Source organism: Leuciscus leuciscus, assembly GCF_965113295.1.
Source record: "Leuciscus leuciscus genome assembly, chromosome: 22".
Taxonomy (NCBI): domain Eukaryota; kingdom Metazoa; phylum Chordata; class Actinopteri; order Cypriniformes; family Leuciscidae; genus Leuciscus; species Leuciscus leuciscus.
The window spans coordinates 19,748,516-19,766,120 of NC_138746.1; the positions used below are offsets into that span (position 1 = coordinate 19,748,516).

The 17,605-nt window shown below is 37.3% G+C and overlaps 1 protein-coding gene across 2 annotated transcripts in view; it reads left to right on the forward strand.

Moving 5' to 3' along the window:
* macrod2 (mono-ADP ribosylhydrolase 2) overlaps positions 1-17,605 on the forward strand; it is a 571,390-nt gene that overhangs the window by 196,215 nt on the left and 357,570 nt on the right. For both annotated transcript variants that reach the window (XM_082154293.1, XM_082154292.1), the window contains exon 5: positions 7,095-7,211. In XM_082154293.1, coding sequence (XP_082010419.1) covers positions 7,095-7,211 — 117 coding nt within the window. The remainder of the gene's footprint in view (positions 1-7,094; positions 7,212-17,605) is intronic.

A 17,605-nucleotide genomic window follows, 5' to 3' on the forward strand; every position in this document is an offset into this window, starting at 1 on the left:
AATAAAGAAATGTATGTTGCTTCAATGTATTGGTAAGACCATTAATTGTTAGTATTGCACCAGAAAGACATAAATAGCACACCATATCTCTTAATGACACATTCTCCGTTCAAAGGTGACAATAACACCACACTTAGCTAATGCCGAACAGAGGCAGCCTTTGTAAGTTCGCCAGCTTCGCAATCAGCAGGGAATTCTCCTTAAATCCTCCCCTGATTAGAAAATAAATTGACACCCCGGTTTGCATCTGGGTCACGCTTCTGCTGCGGCTCGGCTGAGACCTGCTTTCGGTGTTGTTAATTCATTTGTCATGAACAGAAATCATCGGAGTCGCTAGGGAACGATTGGGAACAGTAAGTCCTGCATTTGGAGCCCTACACAAATTCCCCTGGTTAGAAAGCAATGGTTATTGATTCCTGCAAAGAATTACATTGTTTTGTGCCATGAGTTGTTGTGTCTGACTAGAAAGTCGAGGAATCGGCTGACTGGACATGATTGCGCCCGGGATCCAGGCCTGGCCCCGTGGGCTCATTACCTGGGCTGGGTGGGAGAATAGGCTCTCTGCTCTGCTTTCTCATCTCAAAAGCCTTTTTTTTTTTTTATATCGGAATTCATCTCTAAATATACCTGCGGTGGGGGAGGTGGGGGGTTAGCGAGATTACGGTATTGAGCCGGCAGACGATTTCAGTTTTAGTGCCCAAAGCGATTTCAGATTGCCTTTCTTTAGAGATGTATGAATGCTGGTGCATTTTGATACCTTCGCTTAGCAGTGAAACAGGGAGCATGGGCTGCCACTCACACTGACGCTGGCATCACCTGATATGGCATCTGCTGTACCCAGCCTGCTGAACTCGTCTCCAAACTAATGGAGTGAAATTAAACCTGAGCTACTATGATGCAAGGCCACAGAAATCAGCTGAAGCCTCTCAACGCATCTAACAGGATTTGCTGTCACAGTGAGCTGAACTCCCAGATTACTTCTGAAAATCATTTCTTGCATCGTACAACAATTCAAACAGTTTAATATCCTCGGAAAGTCACGTAGGGGATTGGTGCCAAACAGACGTTTGGTTGCGAGGCGATAGACGCAAAGATATGTTGCTCTGAAGCTCTTGTATTGCAGATATTTTGTAATCGGGAACTCGTTTTAAACCCTGCAGTCCAGCAGCCTCTTGCCTAGAATATTGATGAGAGTCTAAAAACGCTGCTAATGTGAATGTCGTTGTGCATGTGGGTGATAGATAATCCCATGCAGGCGGACAAAAGACGAAAGTCCAGGGGCTTGAGGCCAGTGAGAAGAAGATGATGGTGATGAGGAGGAGGAGGAGGAGGATTCTGCAGCAGCTGGTGTTCACCTAGAGTTCACCTAGCACCTGCTGGAGGTGATCTGAAGCTCCGTAAAGAACTAAATCTGCACTCTCTAACCACTCTCAATCTACCACCAATTCTGTGTGTGTTCTTCAACTTCAGACATTTTTATGCACCATATCTTGTATTCCACTCATCATTTTTCATCTCAGGCACAAAGTGTGACATTGAAAAAAATAAAAAATAAATCACTTGTAAACCTTTAAAACAACCTTTAAAACATTTCCATCACTGTTAAATCACACATTGATCGTTTGTTTGTTTGTTTATTTATTTGCTGGTTTATTTAAATGTATAATGTAATTTTATTGTGCTTTCAATGTAAAAACAAACATTTGATTTTAATCCAGCTCACCAAGGCTGGATTTATTTGATCAAACAAACAAACAGTAAAAATGTAAAATAATATTATTATTTTTTATTTTATTTTCTATTTGAACATTTAAAAAAGTTATTTATTCCTGTGTTGGCAAAGCTGAATTTACAGAAGTCATTACTCCAGACTCACACGATCCTTCTTAAAGCAGAGCTGCTCATTTTACAGTGTAATATGCATTTTGCATCATTGAAATTGTTGTGTCTGCTTTAACCCTGCTGGTCTGTTTGTGGTCTATAATAATCTCAAAAAAAAAAAAAAAAAAAACATTCAACCAAGTCACTGATGTCAGTGATAAACACAAACCAAGCAGCAAAAAATGTATAAAATAAAAACGCTGTTTTAGGCTGATCCGAGTGAAGATGAAAGCCAGTATGGTATGCTTGGCGTGGGATTGTGAGGAAACAGAATAAATCAGCATTTGTGATGTTTCTTTGACTTGAGACATGCAGAGGGCAAAGATACGAGAGCTGCATAAGCATCAAATAATCAGACATTGGAAAGAAAGCTCTACATATGCTGAAACACATTTGATGTGTTCACCAGCAGCATCAGGTTAGATAATAATGGGCTTTGACAGGCTGTGAGGATTATGTGCTGATTGACTTGTATCACCTGATCCGTTCCTTGGCCTCCAGCTCCAGATTTTGCTCAACAATTCTGTACAAACAGGGACCGTGGAAGTTCAGGCATTGAACTCTGACATAATTAGAGGGAGACATTGTGCCTTGTACGTTGCGTAATATAAGAGCATGTAAGAGTAGCTTACAGACTTGAAGTCTGTCTGTCTATCTGTCTGTCTATCTGTCTGTCTATCTTTCTGTCTATCATAATCTTAATAATCTATATCTAGTCTTAGCATCAGACATCACACCTACAGACTGTTGGGAGACATTTAGCACTTAGCCATCATTGCAGTAAACTTGCACAACATTCTTGAATGAATTGCACAATATTCAGTTTTTACACCCCTAAACATGACACTGAAGAAAACAAAGTGTGATTGGTTACTTTACATGTCAGTCAGATGTCCTCTTGGGCGGTCCTTGGCCAATGAAAGCTACTATGGAGTCCAGACCTTCTGCCGTCAGTCTAAAGGTCTGGATACGCGAGACTAGTGGGTTGCAAACAAGGATCAGTAAACAGACTGAACTTGGATAATCCATAACATCATGAGCTTCTCTTTTAATGAAAAATAAACATTTTGTTAAGCGTTATTAATTATTACTTTTAAGTAAACACATCTTCACAAGCCTCTGCAAACAGGCTGCCATTACTGAGGGTTTATTTCCATGCGTCCCACCTGCTTGAGCCCAAACAATCATGCATGTTGTGAAGATTTATTCCATTCATCTGTTCAACATACTACATGGATTTATTGCCTTTAAACTGTGCTCGCAATCTGCAATAACATGCTCCACTTCCTGTAACACTCATCTCTCAAAGGCTGTGGTGTGCTTGACCAGGCATATTCACGAGAGGCGTGATTCACAGCCAAATGACTTTAAATGCTAACGCATAAGAGCTGTAATAATGTACTTTACATCCAGCTAAATATGCAGTTTTTATGGTGATGCCGTTTGCTGAGCTAGAGACTTTGTGTAATGAACTTTCTTTACAGGGGCCTGTAATATACAATAGACAGTGTTTAGAGTCATTCTGTGTTTAAAATTATACAATAGTTAGTTCTGGTCCTAGAATTTGATTGACTGACAGTGCTAATATACAGCACTGGGACTTTCTGCGACTCTATGAATAAGGGATTTATTTTTTTTTCTGTAGGTTACATTGTTAGTAGGTGGCACCAAGTGATTCATTCATGAACAAAAAATGTGACTCGTTATAAGTGCGTAATTAAAGCAGCACTCAGTAGCTTCGGGATTTCTTCGCTGTATTCTCGCTTTTTGCTCGCAGGTTTCTCTCTAGATCTCCCCCCACAGCTTCGGAACAGATATTTGACAACACTGTTGTAAAAACTCGTTGGTGATTCTCAGACACCAGAGGCTATAGATCAACGACATCAAAGCAGATGGGACATTCTTTAAAACGTCTTCTTCATTCGGGTTCGGACAGCGTGAGGGAGCACAATAATGACAGCATTTTAGCAGATTTCTTTTGGCCGTAAAGCAATTGTTTACATCGCGAGACCTGATATCACGCGAGACTTCCCGCCCGCCGGCTCAAAGTTGCAAGTGCGTATTTTCCGCTCACGGGCACCAGGGGGGTGCGAAACGACCACCATTCAACCCGAAATAAGTAATATAACCATTCCAATGACTCCGAAGCTGTTCAGTTAAGGTAAAAAAAGTTACTTAGTTCACCTTTAAATCCCTCACTGAACGAATTCGTATAAAAACTAAAATAAAAATAAATAAAAAGTGACTATATTTATGAGTGAAGCAATTTAATCATTCATTTATTCAATCAATTTGTTAAAAAAACACAGATTCGTTCAGGAATGGAACAAGTGACTCTCCATAAGAGTGAGTTATTGAATCAATCACAAAATACTGCTGCTTGGAGACGAAATGGTTAATGGTGTTTTTTTTTTTTTGCCATTGTTTGTAACTAATTTCCTTGACTGAACAGAAGTTGACGATGCCATATTGTCTCGCAAAGGTATGTTTCTCAATATTAACTTGTTTTTTTATTCAGCTGTAGTATAATGAATATGAATATTGTTGAAATTTAATGATGACTCCATGTGGTCCATGCTGAAATTCTCAGGAAGTGTACATGTATTGAAAAAATACACAACTTCACAAAACTGCAGGACGTAAAGAAGTACGCCTACACGGCTCTGTCAACATGTCCAATGCAGTCTGATGGCATTTGATGTGGTAATTGTTAGGCTGTCTAAGGAACCGATTCTCTCATTGCAAGCTCTGTCACTGTCTTCATCTATTCGAACTGAGTGCTTTCTCAAAAGCCATCGGAATCTGTATCTGTCGACTTGCTGTCGCTCAGACCATTAAAGATGATTGATTGTGGTGGAAAAATCTTCTCACCAGCTGGTGTCTCCTTCAGAAAATTGTGATAAAAAAAATAAATAAAAAAACTGTATGTAGTTTTTGTCAACTTAGGTAGTGTCTGATAAGGAAGAAAGGAAAAAAAAAAAAGTTTTTTTTTTTTTTTTTGCCAAAGCTGTTCGCACTCATTTACAACGTCATTGTACAATGAATGAGCGAGTGGATCAGGTCGATCATGAAATTTAGCACGAGCAGCCTCTCTTCTGTAACAGCGGGCTGTCTGTCATCTTTATTGCCTCTCATCTGCTTGTGTCATTAGCGTACTGAGACTGATCTCCTTTATGACATGCTGTTCATCTCTGTGCAAACCAGATCAGTGGCAGCAGCTAAAACTTACATTTAGGTCACATGTATCACGACCTGTTGGCTGGGGCATTGAATCAATCACAGGTTCTGAAGCTGTTTTTAACGCATAAGTGATTTGTTTTCATTTGTTTAAAATCAACATGAACACCATTTTGAATTTGTAATGCATTTAACGACAATAATATGACATTTCAGTGTGAAATATTAATTATGTAACTAGATTTTTATTCTGTATGTAGACGTTTTTCATAAATATTTGAGGGGGCTTCAAGTATTTGACTTTTTTGCCTGATATTTTGTCTGCCATGCCAAAAATTAAAAGTCTGATTTCTTAGAAAGATAATAACACACCTATTCTCAAAATTTCATTCATCCAAACTGTGTATGGTGCAGGAACCTTATGTGTCAGAGTTACTTAGAATTCCCCCCCCCCCCCCTAAAACACAAGTATTAAACCTCTATATGTAACTATAATAATGTAGGATTGGGCTGGATACGGTATGATTGGTTCATGAAAGGCTGAGTGTGATAAAATTGATTAAAATATTTCCCCAATATCACAGCCTTGGTTATGCTAGCAGAACAAACGTTTCAGATGTGGAAGAATTTTGATTAAAGATAATGAAAACTTTTTTTTTATTTTTTTATGTGTACAGTCGGTTTTAATTCCATATTCTCTTTATAATGTTCTTCTAAAATAGAGAATAGAGGTCAGGAGCTCTGCGTCTGTTGGAATAAGTCCTTCATTTCTGCTTACAAGCTCTTTTTCGGATTTATTTGTTTTGCTTATGACTGTACCTTTATGATGTTTCTTTGTGATTGATAATGGGTTGCTGGAGGTGTGTCATGGGCTTTTGAGGGAGGGAGACCATTTGGATTTCTATTTCTCTGCCTACTCATGTAAGCAGTACCATCAGTCAAAGGCATCCTGAGCTTAACCATGTGAAATTAAAACATCGGGAGGTGGGGATAACCAAGGGAGAGCAAAATAACACAGAAGACAAAAGCTTCTTCAAGACATTCATTTTATACGAATCAACAGTGGTCGGGGACACGAGGTGGTTTAGCACTTTTTAGTATCAGTAGTTCAAGGGTCATGCCTTCATCTACCATGAGTTTTTTATGTATCACTGTACATATAGTCTGTATGTATTATTTCCTGTTTTAATACATTCATTAATAAGATTTTTTAAATATTCATTCACCTCAGAATTTAAATGGTCATAATTTCTCTGTCGTTCAAAACCTGTATTTCTTGGAGCACAAAAGGAAAAATATATTGAAGAATTTGAATTTCAAACACCCCATAATCACAAAAAAGTTTAAACTAAAACCATGAAACATCAACTAAGTATCATAAATCATAGTATCATAAAAAATAGATCGTTTTTTTTTTCAATGAAAAAAACTACAACTTTTAATACTGTATTTCAGCCAACATATCTGTTCTCGCTAGGTTATGTAATGCCAAGAATCTGACAATACGATACGTGTAACGATACGGATACGATAAGGAAAAATAGTAAAGTGCTTGGAGAATTCTTCAGTATTCATCTAAACGCCGTTCTCAGCAGTGTGGATGGCACTGGGATGTTTTTTGAGCTCTTTAGATACAATGTGTTCCCTGAGTATTGGATTTTGGCACGGCTTATTTTTCAAACAACATGACTCTTGTTGATCTCCTTAAGTGCTTTCTTTATAGTGGAAGCCAAAATGAGTCCACACTTCACCTCTATACACTGCGGCGGGAGCTGGTATCATTATTTGGTCTTCCATTGGTGGTAACTAGTGAGCTGGGTTTGCCAATGCTAACGCTAGCGGTTCACCCTTGCACTTATGTCAGTTCACGTTCAGAGATAAAAAGACTTCCATCTAACGACTGGGGTTTAAACTGAACAAAGCCATGAATCTTGGATGCAAACAAATAGATATATTGATACAGCGTTGCTAAACATAATATCACGATATTATCTTACACCCCTAGTTCTCACACTGATGTTGTTTCTCTCTTTCAGTGGATGGCTGCATACACAGAGCCGCGGGTCATCTCCTGTATGAAGAGTGCCACTCGTTAAATGGCTGTGACACTGGAAAAGCCAAGATCACCTGCGGCTACGACCTCCCCGCTAAATGTAAGTATCTGCATGTTGCCCTTATTTATTTTTTTACAGGTAACTGAAGACCACTATGTTCAGAAGCCAAGGGAACAGTAGTGCTCACAGAACCCACTCAATGGATTTCTTACCTTGTTGTTTCTTTAAACAATAAGCATGAATTCTAGAGAAGAGTCTAATGAGTGAGTGTTACCACGCTTCAACTTTGTGATGTTCCTGCAGCAGAGCACCCGTTGTTTGCAGCGATGCACTTTGAGCGCGTATATGTGATTAATGGAGTGGTATTATTAGTGCGCTGATTATTATGATGACTTGCTGTGGTGTGCTTGGCTGGCTGAAGGGGCCATCTGTACTCCAACAAAGACATTAAGGGAACTATTAGTTTGTAATTTGATTGATATTTCATCCTTGATTTATTCCATTAGCTTATGGCATTCTCTGACTCATGTGAGTGATGATGAGCATCACGCTGGTAGCGGCTGGAAGACAGCGTCGCTACGAGGCGGCGTCACGGGATTTAGAATGCAGGAGGGTGTCTTGTGTCATGTCGTTTGCCTGCTGTGGTGAAGATGTGCTTAAAACATGAACAGACTCTAAACTATGGACTTCTCCTGAGGTGGTCTGATGTAGATATACAAGGTCATTACTCTGCTAAACACCATCAGATGCAGATTTGCAGGTCTTAAATGGCTTGATATGGTTTAGCTGGTCTCCCAGCCTGGTTAAGATGGTGTTCCGTCATCTAGTTGATCGGTCAGTTGGTTTAGCTGGTCTCCCAGCCTTACCAGCTGACAAGTGCTCTTGAATTATTTGGTTTTGCTGGTCTTAGCTAATTTAACTTTTCTCCCAGCCTGATTAAGCTGGTTTAGTTGGTCAACGAGGATACTCGCCAAGATGGGCATTTTGACATAATTTTGCATGTATGTGTTCATTCAAGCACAAAAAGGTGAGAAAGAGAAGTGAATTCTGTGTCTTTATCTGCACTTTTATCTGTTTTTTTGTTGTTGTTTTTTTTACTAGTTTTTCCATGTTAACATGCATTAGTCTGATGTTTTAACCATTGCTAAATATGTTTACTTTTAAAAATGCATTCAGAGACACATGTGGCGTGTTTAATTTCATTGTGCTTACTTTCTCTGTAAGTGGAGATGGGGATATAACATTCCAGTCATAACTGCTTTTTTTTTTCTTTTCTTTTTTTTTTCTGTATCTGATATTTCTGGCATTGGGGCAGCTCAAATATCTTGCAAACATTGTTAAATGTTTTGTGTTCTGCCACCTGTTTTTTCTAACAAGGAGCCGATATTGACTAAATGAGAAGCTCTGTGGCTTTCTCTACTGTCCTTGATTTAATGTTATGTCACTTCTGAGCTAAAACAATTGAATTGGATGTAACAGCATCCAGCAACCTTGAAGCAATCTTTCAGACAGTGATGCCTGAGCTAAAGCTTTTTATAGGCTTATCGAATCCTGGATGGCTGGATGATGTGATTAATTAGTGCAAAGGCAGAATCTCGGCGAGAGAAACATACTGTATGTCTCCTCTTCAGCCCTTAGGAGATTCATCAGTCCTAAAAGCATCAAACGAGTAAGCTGCATTTTGTCTCTTTCTGCATCAACATCATGTCACTTCATTATTTCTCTGTCAAAGCCGACATCTACTGGAAGTCTTCGTGCTCTCACTCGCTTCTCTCTTCCTCTCTCTGTCTGTATACTCTACCCATCGTTCAGTTTTCTTGTCTTAAGCGTTTACTCTTTTGTGACTAATTTCCACCCACATACCCATTCTGAGACTGTCTGTGGTGTTACTTTTTTTTTCATGTCAGAATATGTTGTTGAGCGTCTTTATTCAGTTCTTGCAGAAAGTCTATCTTACAGCTTTGTTTGCAGTTTATAGAAATCATGTTTTACAAATAAGTCATACTGTGTTGCCAAGTGAAGTTGCTACCAGATTAGCATAATTAATTGTAGTCCATTGGTTCTCAGCTGGTTTTGCTCCAGGACAAATATTTTATATTGGACGTCAAGTGGTGGCTCAACACAGTGCTAAAATTGTTTATTCTTCTAAAAAAACAAAAAGGTCCGTAGAATCATACATTAAAGATTACAATGAACAAAATAGGCCCAAAAAGGCAGCCAATATGTTCCAAAAATATAGTACAATTTACCATAAATTGACTATTAAAGGGCCCCTATTATGTATTTTTGAAAATGACTTTTCATGTGGTGTGTAACATAGCTCTAAGTGAATGAAAACATCCTGCAAAGTTTTAAATCTGAAAGTGCACCGTATATAAAGTTATTGTCTTTCAAAAGTAAGAGTCGACTCTGAGTCAATTAAATGAATCGTTTTTCAAACGAGTCATAAGCCGTTTCGTTGTGATGTCAAGACGAAACATTAGTATATTGCCCGCCCACTTATTGCACGCAGACACCAGGGAAAACTTGAACCTCAAACCTGGAGCTGATTCCTGTGGATACTGGATGGCATCATGTAGAGAAGACGGCGCTGTACTCTATAATGTGAAGGTAAAGCCAGTTCTTTTTTTTTTTTCTTTTTTTTTTTCACTGCCCAAGGACGAGCATGTGAAGAATTAGTGGTTAAAATTCATCTTTACCACAATATCACAGCAGTATAATCCTAAAGTTTTGGTGTGTTCCCTTTATTTTACTGACGACTGCTTCTCAAATTTCGGAGTTCAATGCAGGATTGGCAAACCGTTTTTACTCTTGAAAGATGGTGTTCAAAAAACTTAGTTTTGAGTTTTATATTGTGTAGGTCTCCTGCTAACTGGCTAACTCACATTATTACTGTCTTACTGAAATACTTCTGCTAATCAGTTGTGGACCACGATTACCTATAACTGTGTCTATTAATGCAGATTGTCTGTCATTCTCACTACTTTGAGGAAATATTTGTTTTACCAACGTTTGTTACATCAGATCATTTACTCTAGAGCTTGGCTAATGTATATTGTACTGTTATTGATACAGTTTCCACGTGTTCACCGCAATAAATTAGAAAAATACTTGGAAAATAAATTAGTACAAGTAAAAAAAAAAAACTAAAAAAAAAACCGGTTTGTTGATGGACATGCACTTGTTAATGCTGATGGTGAGGAATTACAGTTGCAACGTCTCATAATGTACCTCAAACTGAGTAGTGTATGAGTGAGAAACACTGAGTCCTGCTCGAGTCGTCCTTGTGATGGAGGTTCGGGTTGAATAACTAGTTCTTCCAATGTATCATTATCGGACTCACGCTCAAATCGACGTCATTGTTCGTTACTGTGTTTAGTTTACAGTGTAGGAAGCCACAGGACAGCTGACGTTGTTATGGCAATGGGCGTTTTTGTTTTCGGCGCGCTGTACACGGTAGGCCAATCACAACAGACTGAGCTGTCTGGCCAATCAGAGCAGAGTATATCGCGGAAAGGAGGGATTTAGAGAGATTGATTCATCTCACGAGTCGTTTGAGAGTCATTGAAAATGTGATGATGTGCAAATGTATATTATGAGGAAATTAAACAGTTTTTTTTTTTTTACCTTTGATGCATGTAAACATGTTGTAGGAAACTCCACAACAACATTAGGAAACTTTAAAATAGCATAACAGGGGCCCTTTAATACTTTTTACATTATTTTTCTTTAATATTTTTATTTCATTATATTATTAATTAAAATAATATTGGAAAATACACTGTGCTCAATATTTTATTAGTATTAAGTAAAAAGTAAATTTGCTGTGAAATACTGATGGTTTGCTTTTGATGTCAACGATAAAAAGTTTGGGAAGCATTTCTCCTCCATTTTTAAAAGTTAATAAGCCTATTTATAACTTTGCATGATTATTTTGAGAGTTTAATTTTAATATTTGCATTTAGCATAGCAACCAGACAACCATTTTTGGGTTGTGCCACACCATTTTAGTACAACCTCTAGTCTTGAATGAAGTATGTATAACACCTGCATTTGGAAAAAAATAATTTACTTTCGGTGAATGCCAGTCACTCCATGTGTCAAGAAATAGACATATCAACCAACAATCACCCTTACCTATTAGGACCTTACCTTCACACTTGTCTGTATCCATAATGTTTTATCCTGTGTATACTTTCAAAAAACAGATTTATTAATGCATAATTTTAAAATCAATCTACAAATAATTGGAGAGAGAATCGCAATGCATTGGTGAATCAATTTTTCTAGTCCCTATGCTTCAGATGAGTTTACTAATGCATTCTAGACTTGGAAAACGGCTTCATTATGGCATCATCTTTACGGTAGCGAAATAAGGAAGCTCACCACAAACAACACTGCATAGGCAAAACAGGCTGGGACAGTTGCCATGGTTATACTTGCAACTTGCAGCACATTATAATGCATATTTATCATCTCTAAGGCTCATTCTGATTGGACACACAAGCTCTTTCAGCATCACTAACTTGTATGTTTGCGTTCCATTGGCATCTGCTGCAAGATGGTTTACTCTACTGCGCCACAGAGACAACCAGGGAGCGGGATGCAAATGGCACAGATGGTCCTTTTACCTTTTATATCTTGGCGTAGTCAAATATTTCCAGCATGGGCTTTTTATGCTTCCATAATTTGCCAGAACACAAGCCCTTTTCCTTCCATTCTGCTCGCAGGAAAGTGTATCCCTCTCTTTTGGTAGAAAGGCAGAGAAAGGGAGCTCTACTACCTCGACCTTTTCTGAAGTCTTACCTGCGGGCTTCTCACTTCCCTCTGGAATTGACGAGAACAGAGATTTTACAGTGTGCAAGGCCACTTTATCTCGCTCTTTCCCATTTATTTGCTTCCTTCCTGTGTTCCTTTCTCTAGTTTCAGTTGACCTGAGACTGCCATATAGACTGAGGCACTAAAGTCTCAGGTGATGTAGAGCAGACGCCACAGAAAGAAATTTGTCCTAGTTTATTAGCATCTTTTTGCTATTATTTTTGTTCTTGCAAAAAAACAAAAAACAAAAAGTTACCCATGACAGGTCTCCCCATTTGATTTTGTTTTTCTGCTGGTCCAATGAGGCTAGTAGATGAGATTTTTACATCTACTGACAACATACTGACAATTTTTTTATTTAATTTTTATTTAATTAAATTTAATAAAAAAAAATCTTATTTTATTTTATTAACAAATTGTCAAATATATATTATCAATATATACCATTTTGAATAATAATAATAATAATATTTTGTATTTATTTATTATTATTTAGTAGTAAATACCCGACTAGCCCGACTCTTTTTCTCATACGCATTCTTTGCTTGAAGCCTATGGGACATGACATATCAAAAAGTGCAAAAAGAAAATTGTGATCAGCAGACCTCTTTCTTCAAATATTTGAATTTAATTTATTTTATTAGCAAATTGTCAGAAATAGATATTATCAACGATATGCAATTATTAAATATAATAATAATAATAATAATATTAATAATTCATATTATTATTATTATTTAGTAGTAAATATATTAACCTAGGTCTATATTTAATTAGCTTTTAAGTGCGCTATATATTATTTATTTAAATATACATGTATTTTTGTTATTAGTTTAGTTTAAAATATATTTAAATGTATTGTTAATATTTGTTTTTCTTGTGAAATGTATGGACAATATTTTTTTTTCTTTTTTTTCTCTGGTGGGGTCAGCAAAAATTGTTAATAATATAAAGGTATAACTCCTAGCTGTAGTATGTAGGCTGCGTTCTCTCACAAAATATTTTAGCTTTTGCAGTTAGTGTTACTGTAGTAAAACCATGGTAAGTTTTGTAAGGGGTAGCCACTTTTGAAGGTGCCTTTTTTCTGTTTAGCTTAATTCATGAATAAATTCAATTTGCAAAGATGAGTAGAAGGCCATTGTCCCTGTCCAAGATGGTGAAAAGATAACAGATTTAATTAGATCTGTTTGTCTTCAGCATGTTTTTTTTATATACCTGTTTGCATCTCAAAGGCTTTCATTGTCGTTTAAAAGTAAAATTGGACAAATAAATGGCAGGATTTGTGTGATCAAGATGGACCTGAAAGTTCTGGAAGAGTTCAGTTAAAGTTGTACCTAGTGAGCTAAACTACTCCACTTATCAAATACTCATTCCTCAAAGGCATTGGTGCTGGCTTGCGTCCCTGCTACAATCTGTCAAGGTCACCGGATGGCAAATTATATTGCCTTAGCTAATGTTGAAATTAAACGTAAAAGAGAAGGGAGAAAAACAAAGCCTAAGGGATAAAATGCTTCCTTGTGTTTGGACAGAGACGCTGAACGCCGTGAAGAACAACCCACCATTGGCCTCAGGAAAGTGCCTGTAAATAATGAGCTAAATCCAGACTAGTTCGGCTCTTTTTCTCATACGCATACTTTACTTGAAGCCAATGGGACATGACATCTCAAAAAGTGCCCTTTTGGATTCCTGTTCTCATCATTTGATTCTCTTTTGCCAAAGACAAGAAAATTGGGTGCTATTAGTGATCAGCAGACCTCTTTCTTCTAATTTTTTTCATGCGTTCTCACTTTTTTTTCTTTCTTTTTTTTTTTTTTGCTTAGATAAAACCAAGACTTGTGTATCTCAGAGGCAAATGGGACACTTGTAGGATCAGGCTGTCACATGTGGCACACATTACTGAAGACTGGCCCTGGGATTATTAATAAATGACAGTAATTATCTTCCCACCGTAGCGGAAAAAGGCACTAAATAAAACTGTGTGTTACCTCAATCTGACAATGAAACCAGTGATTTATTTAGGACAATAGTTTTTTTTTTTTTGGGGGGGTTGGTCCCGTTTCGGTAAATCATTTCTTCCGAAAAGGTGTATACGCTTGATTTTTTTAATTATTTAGTAACTTACTGTACTGTATATTATTCAGAGGCCAGCTGTATAAAAAAAACGTGGAATTTATATAATTAATTTAGTTTAAATTAAAGGGATTAGTACAAGTTAATCTTAATCAAAAGAATTTATGGTGTGTTTGATTACCACAAAACAAAACAAAAAAACCTCTTCCTTGTGTTTATGCAACTTAAATGAAAATAAATTGGCCTTTTTTAAAAGCCGAAATGTGAAGTACTATAATTTCATTTAGTTTATATAATTGTTAAAGGGGTGGTTGATTATGATTTCACTTTTCTAACTTTAGTTAGTGTGTAATGTTGCTGTTTGAGCATAAACAACATCTGCAAAGTTACAACGCTCAAAGTTCAAAGCAAAGGGAGATATTTGCTTTAAAAAAAAAGGACTACAACAAACGGCTGGTTGGGACTACACGACATTCCTCTCGGGTTAGTGACATCACTAACCCTAGAATTTACATAAACCCCGCCCCCGGGAACACGCAGACCATGTTGAGAAGAGGAAAAGTTGTTGTATAAGAGTACATTTGTGAGTCAGCTCAAACTTTAGCATCCATCTTTTCACATGCAATAGAAAGTCACTCTGTGTGCATCTCACAACAGTTCCTATATGAGCAATTTATAGATTTATCATGACAGAATATCCTAATTGAAGATAGTTAACTCCACATCAGCTGCATAAATTCATCAACTAACCATTCAGAGACGTCCATTCTATTGAGACGTCTGTTGCATTCTACATGTTGTCACTTCTTCTTGAGTCTCTCCATCCTTATCTGAATCCGTTTAACATTAAAGGCAGAACAGTTTCTGTCATTTTAGTGTGTCTGCGTGAGGTAACAGCAGCTGCTAACACACACGAGCTCTTGAAACCCCACCCTCTGCAGCAGCTCATTTGTATTTAAAGGGCCAGGCACAAAACGGTGCGTTTTTGCAAACCCTCAAAAAGTGACAACTTTAACTTGCTATATACAAATATCTGTGGGGTATTCTGCGCTAAAACTTCACACACACACTCTGGGGACATCATAGATATATTTTACATCTTGTGAAAAGGGCATTATACCACCCCTTTAACTTGTGTATTATTCCTTTTTCATTCTGTCATCTATTACAGTTGTCTTATAATTTTTGTGTTTATGGCATTTTGTTCTCATGGCAATGAAGATGTAAAATTGGACATAACTTTTTCATTCGTTGTGGCTAAAGTTTTGAAACAGTATTTATTGATTGGCCCCATTCACTTCCATAATCAACATTATGCCACAAAACTTGTATTTAGCCTGGAATATTCCTTTAAAAGTTGAACACAGAGTAAATGTTCATACAGTGTGAGTTTGTATGTATTGGCTAGAGTTTCTGCATAAATTTCCATTTAAACAAAATCCTCTTGTACTTTTATATTCATCATATCCCTAAAACAACCCTTTGTCTCTCGACACATTAAAAAAAGTACAAAGATTATTTGCAAAAATATCAAATATTAATGCAACGGTTGATGGTGCTTGAATATCACTTCAAAACACTTTAGCAATGTGGTTATAAATACACTGGCTAATCAACAGAACGGAAACATTAGATGAAGCATTGTTATGAATTATTGAACCATCAAAAAAATCAATTTTTTGTGTTTGTGCAGATGTGTTCTCTTTTTCATTTTGAAGAAAACAAAGCACAGTTTGCTTTGTTTGTGTAGCTGTAGTGTTCAGAGTTTGACCAAGGACACAATCTCTGACTTTGATATATCAGCTAACATTAAGCACACACTCATGTTCCTGTTAAAGTAGTCCAGTTTAATCTCTTACATCAAATCTTTTTCTTTTTTTTTTCATGTGAAGAGGTTTTCACTTAGAGTGTTCAAGGTGAAATATGTAGTGTGATTGTTTACTAGTGAGAAAAAACATGTTTGATATGACCGATTATAATGCTTTTCTGCATCACATCTACTATGATCAATTGAAAATACGCATACATTTCTCTTGAAAATGAATGCACACTATCCAGTGCTCTTCATTTATTCACTGCAGGGGCTGATTTCAGCGTCCCAATATGGTGTGGGCTACTTGAAGGAATGGAGGAGGAAGCTGATTTTATCCTCCTCCTCTTCTTTTTCTTCTCTGTCTCTTCTCCTCAAAACCAGCAGGGTCTCATCTTTATTAATGCGCTTGTACGTAAACAGAACTGTGCAGTATTTAGCATCAGCTGTCACTGTGGAGCCCCAGCACATTAATTGTTAAAGCCAAAGAGGACTGCCTGGGAAAAGTTAACGTCCCTGAGGAACGTTTAAGACAGATGAGGAAAAGAACGGATGGAGGAGAACGGAGGAGGAAGAGAGAGGCTCTCACTCGCTGATCTCGTCTGAAATCACCCACTCTCTCTTTGCTTTTTGTTTTTCTCCCTGAGGCGGCCGCAGATTGACAGTTCAAAATCCTTTCCATGTCATTTACTGTTCTGGCTTTTATTCTCATTTTCTTTAAGTAAAAACCTCAATGTATGCTCTAAATAATACATTATGCGCTGATGTTGAGATTCTCTGAAACTACAGTACACATAATCAAAGGATTCAGGGTCACCTGTGTTTTCTGTTTTCATTGGTGCTGGATCGTTCGATAATTGTGGCTCTGAGTCTGCTGAGGTCAAGGAATCGTGTTAGACACTGCTCTGATGTTGTCTGTGCTTTCATACGCTTATTTCTCTGTCTGGAGATTGCCAAGATAGCATCTCTGCCATTGCCAACATGTTTTAGTGCTCAAAAATGTAATCGATGATCATTAATAATGGAAATAATTGACAAATTTCATTATTATTATTATTATTATTTAGAATGTACACAATCTAAGATTGTCTATATTGGAGTGCAGAATGAGTGATTAAATGTAGCTGTTGTCATTAAACTTCACAGTTAAACTTGATGCATATCAATCAGTGTTTTTATACATAATTCAATCTTGAAATCCTTTATGCATGCAAATTATAGTGTTATAAAGTCTTCAATTTGGCAAGCTTTTGAAGCAAGTGAGCATTGGGCAATGTGTTGAATGTCTGATTAGTCAAAGAAATATGATTTCCAATCTTTCAAAAGAAATCTTTTCTTTTTTATATACCGTATATCCATGGTATTTATTATGTTTATTTAAAATAAGTTATATTATAAATACCCTATACTCTCCTGGTTCTAGCAATTGCAGGACTGTGGGGGGCCCCATTTAATGCATCTGGGGTTTCAGAGGGGGCAAAAGACGTCCCTGCAGATGTTGTGTTTCAAACACCCTGCTATTAGTGGGTGTCAGAGGCGCAGCGTGATGGATGGACAGAAATGATTTAAGTGAGTGTTGACCAAGGCTAAAACAAGCCTCAGAGTTCGAGTGAGAAACACAGACTGTTTGGTCTGTCTCAACTTTGACCACAAAAACGCAGGGTTCACCGGCTCAACGATTTGCTCATGCAATTTCAGACAGGCTGCTCATGGAGGGAGTGTTTTATTATCAATTCTTTCAAAAGCACACTGAATGCCTTTGAAATTAATGCAGTGAAAGTTTTATAGCTTTCAG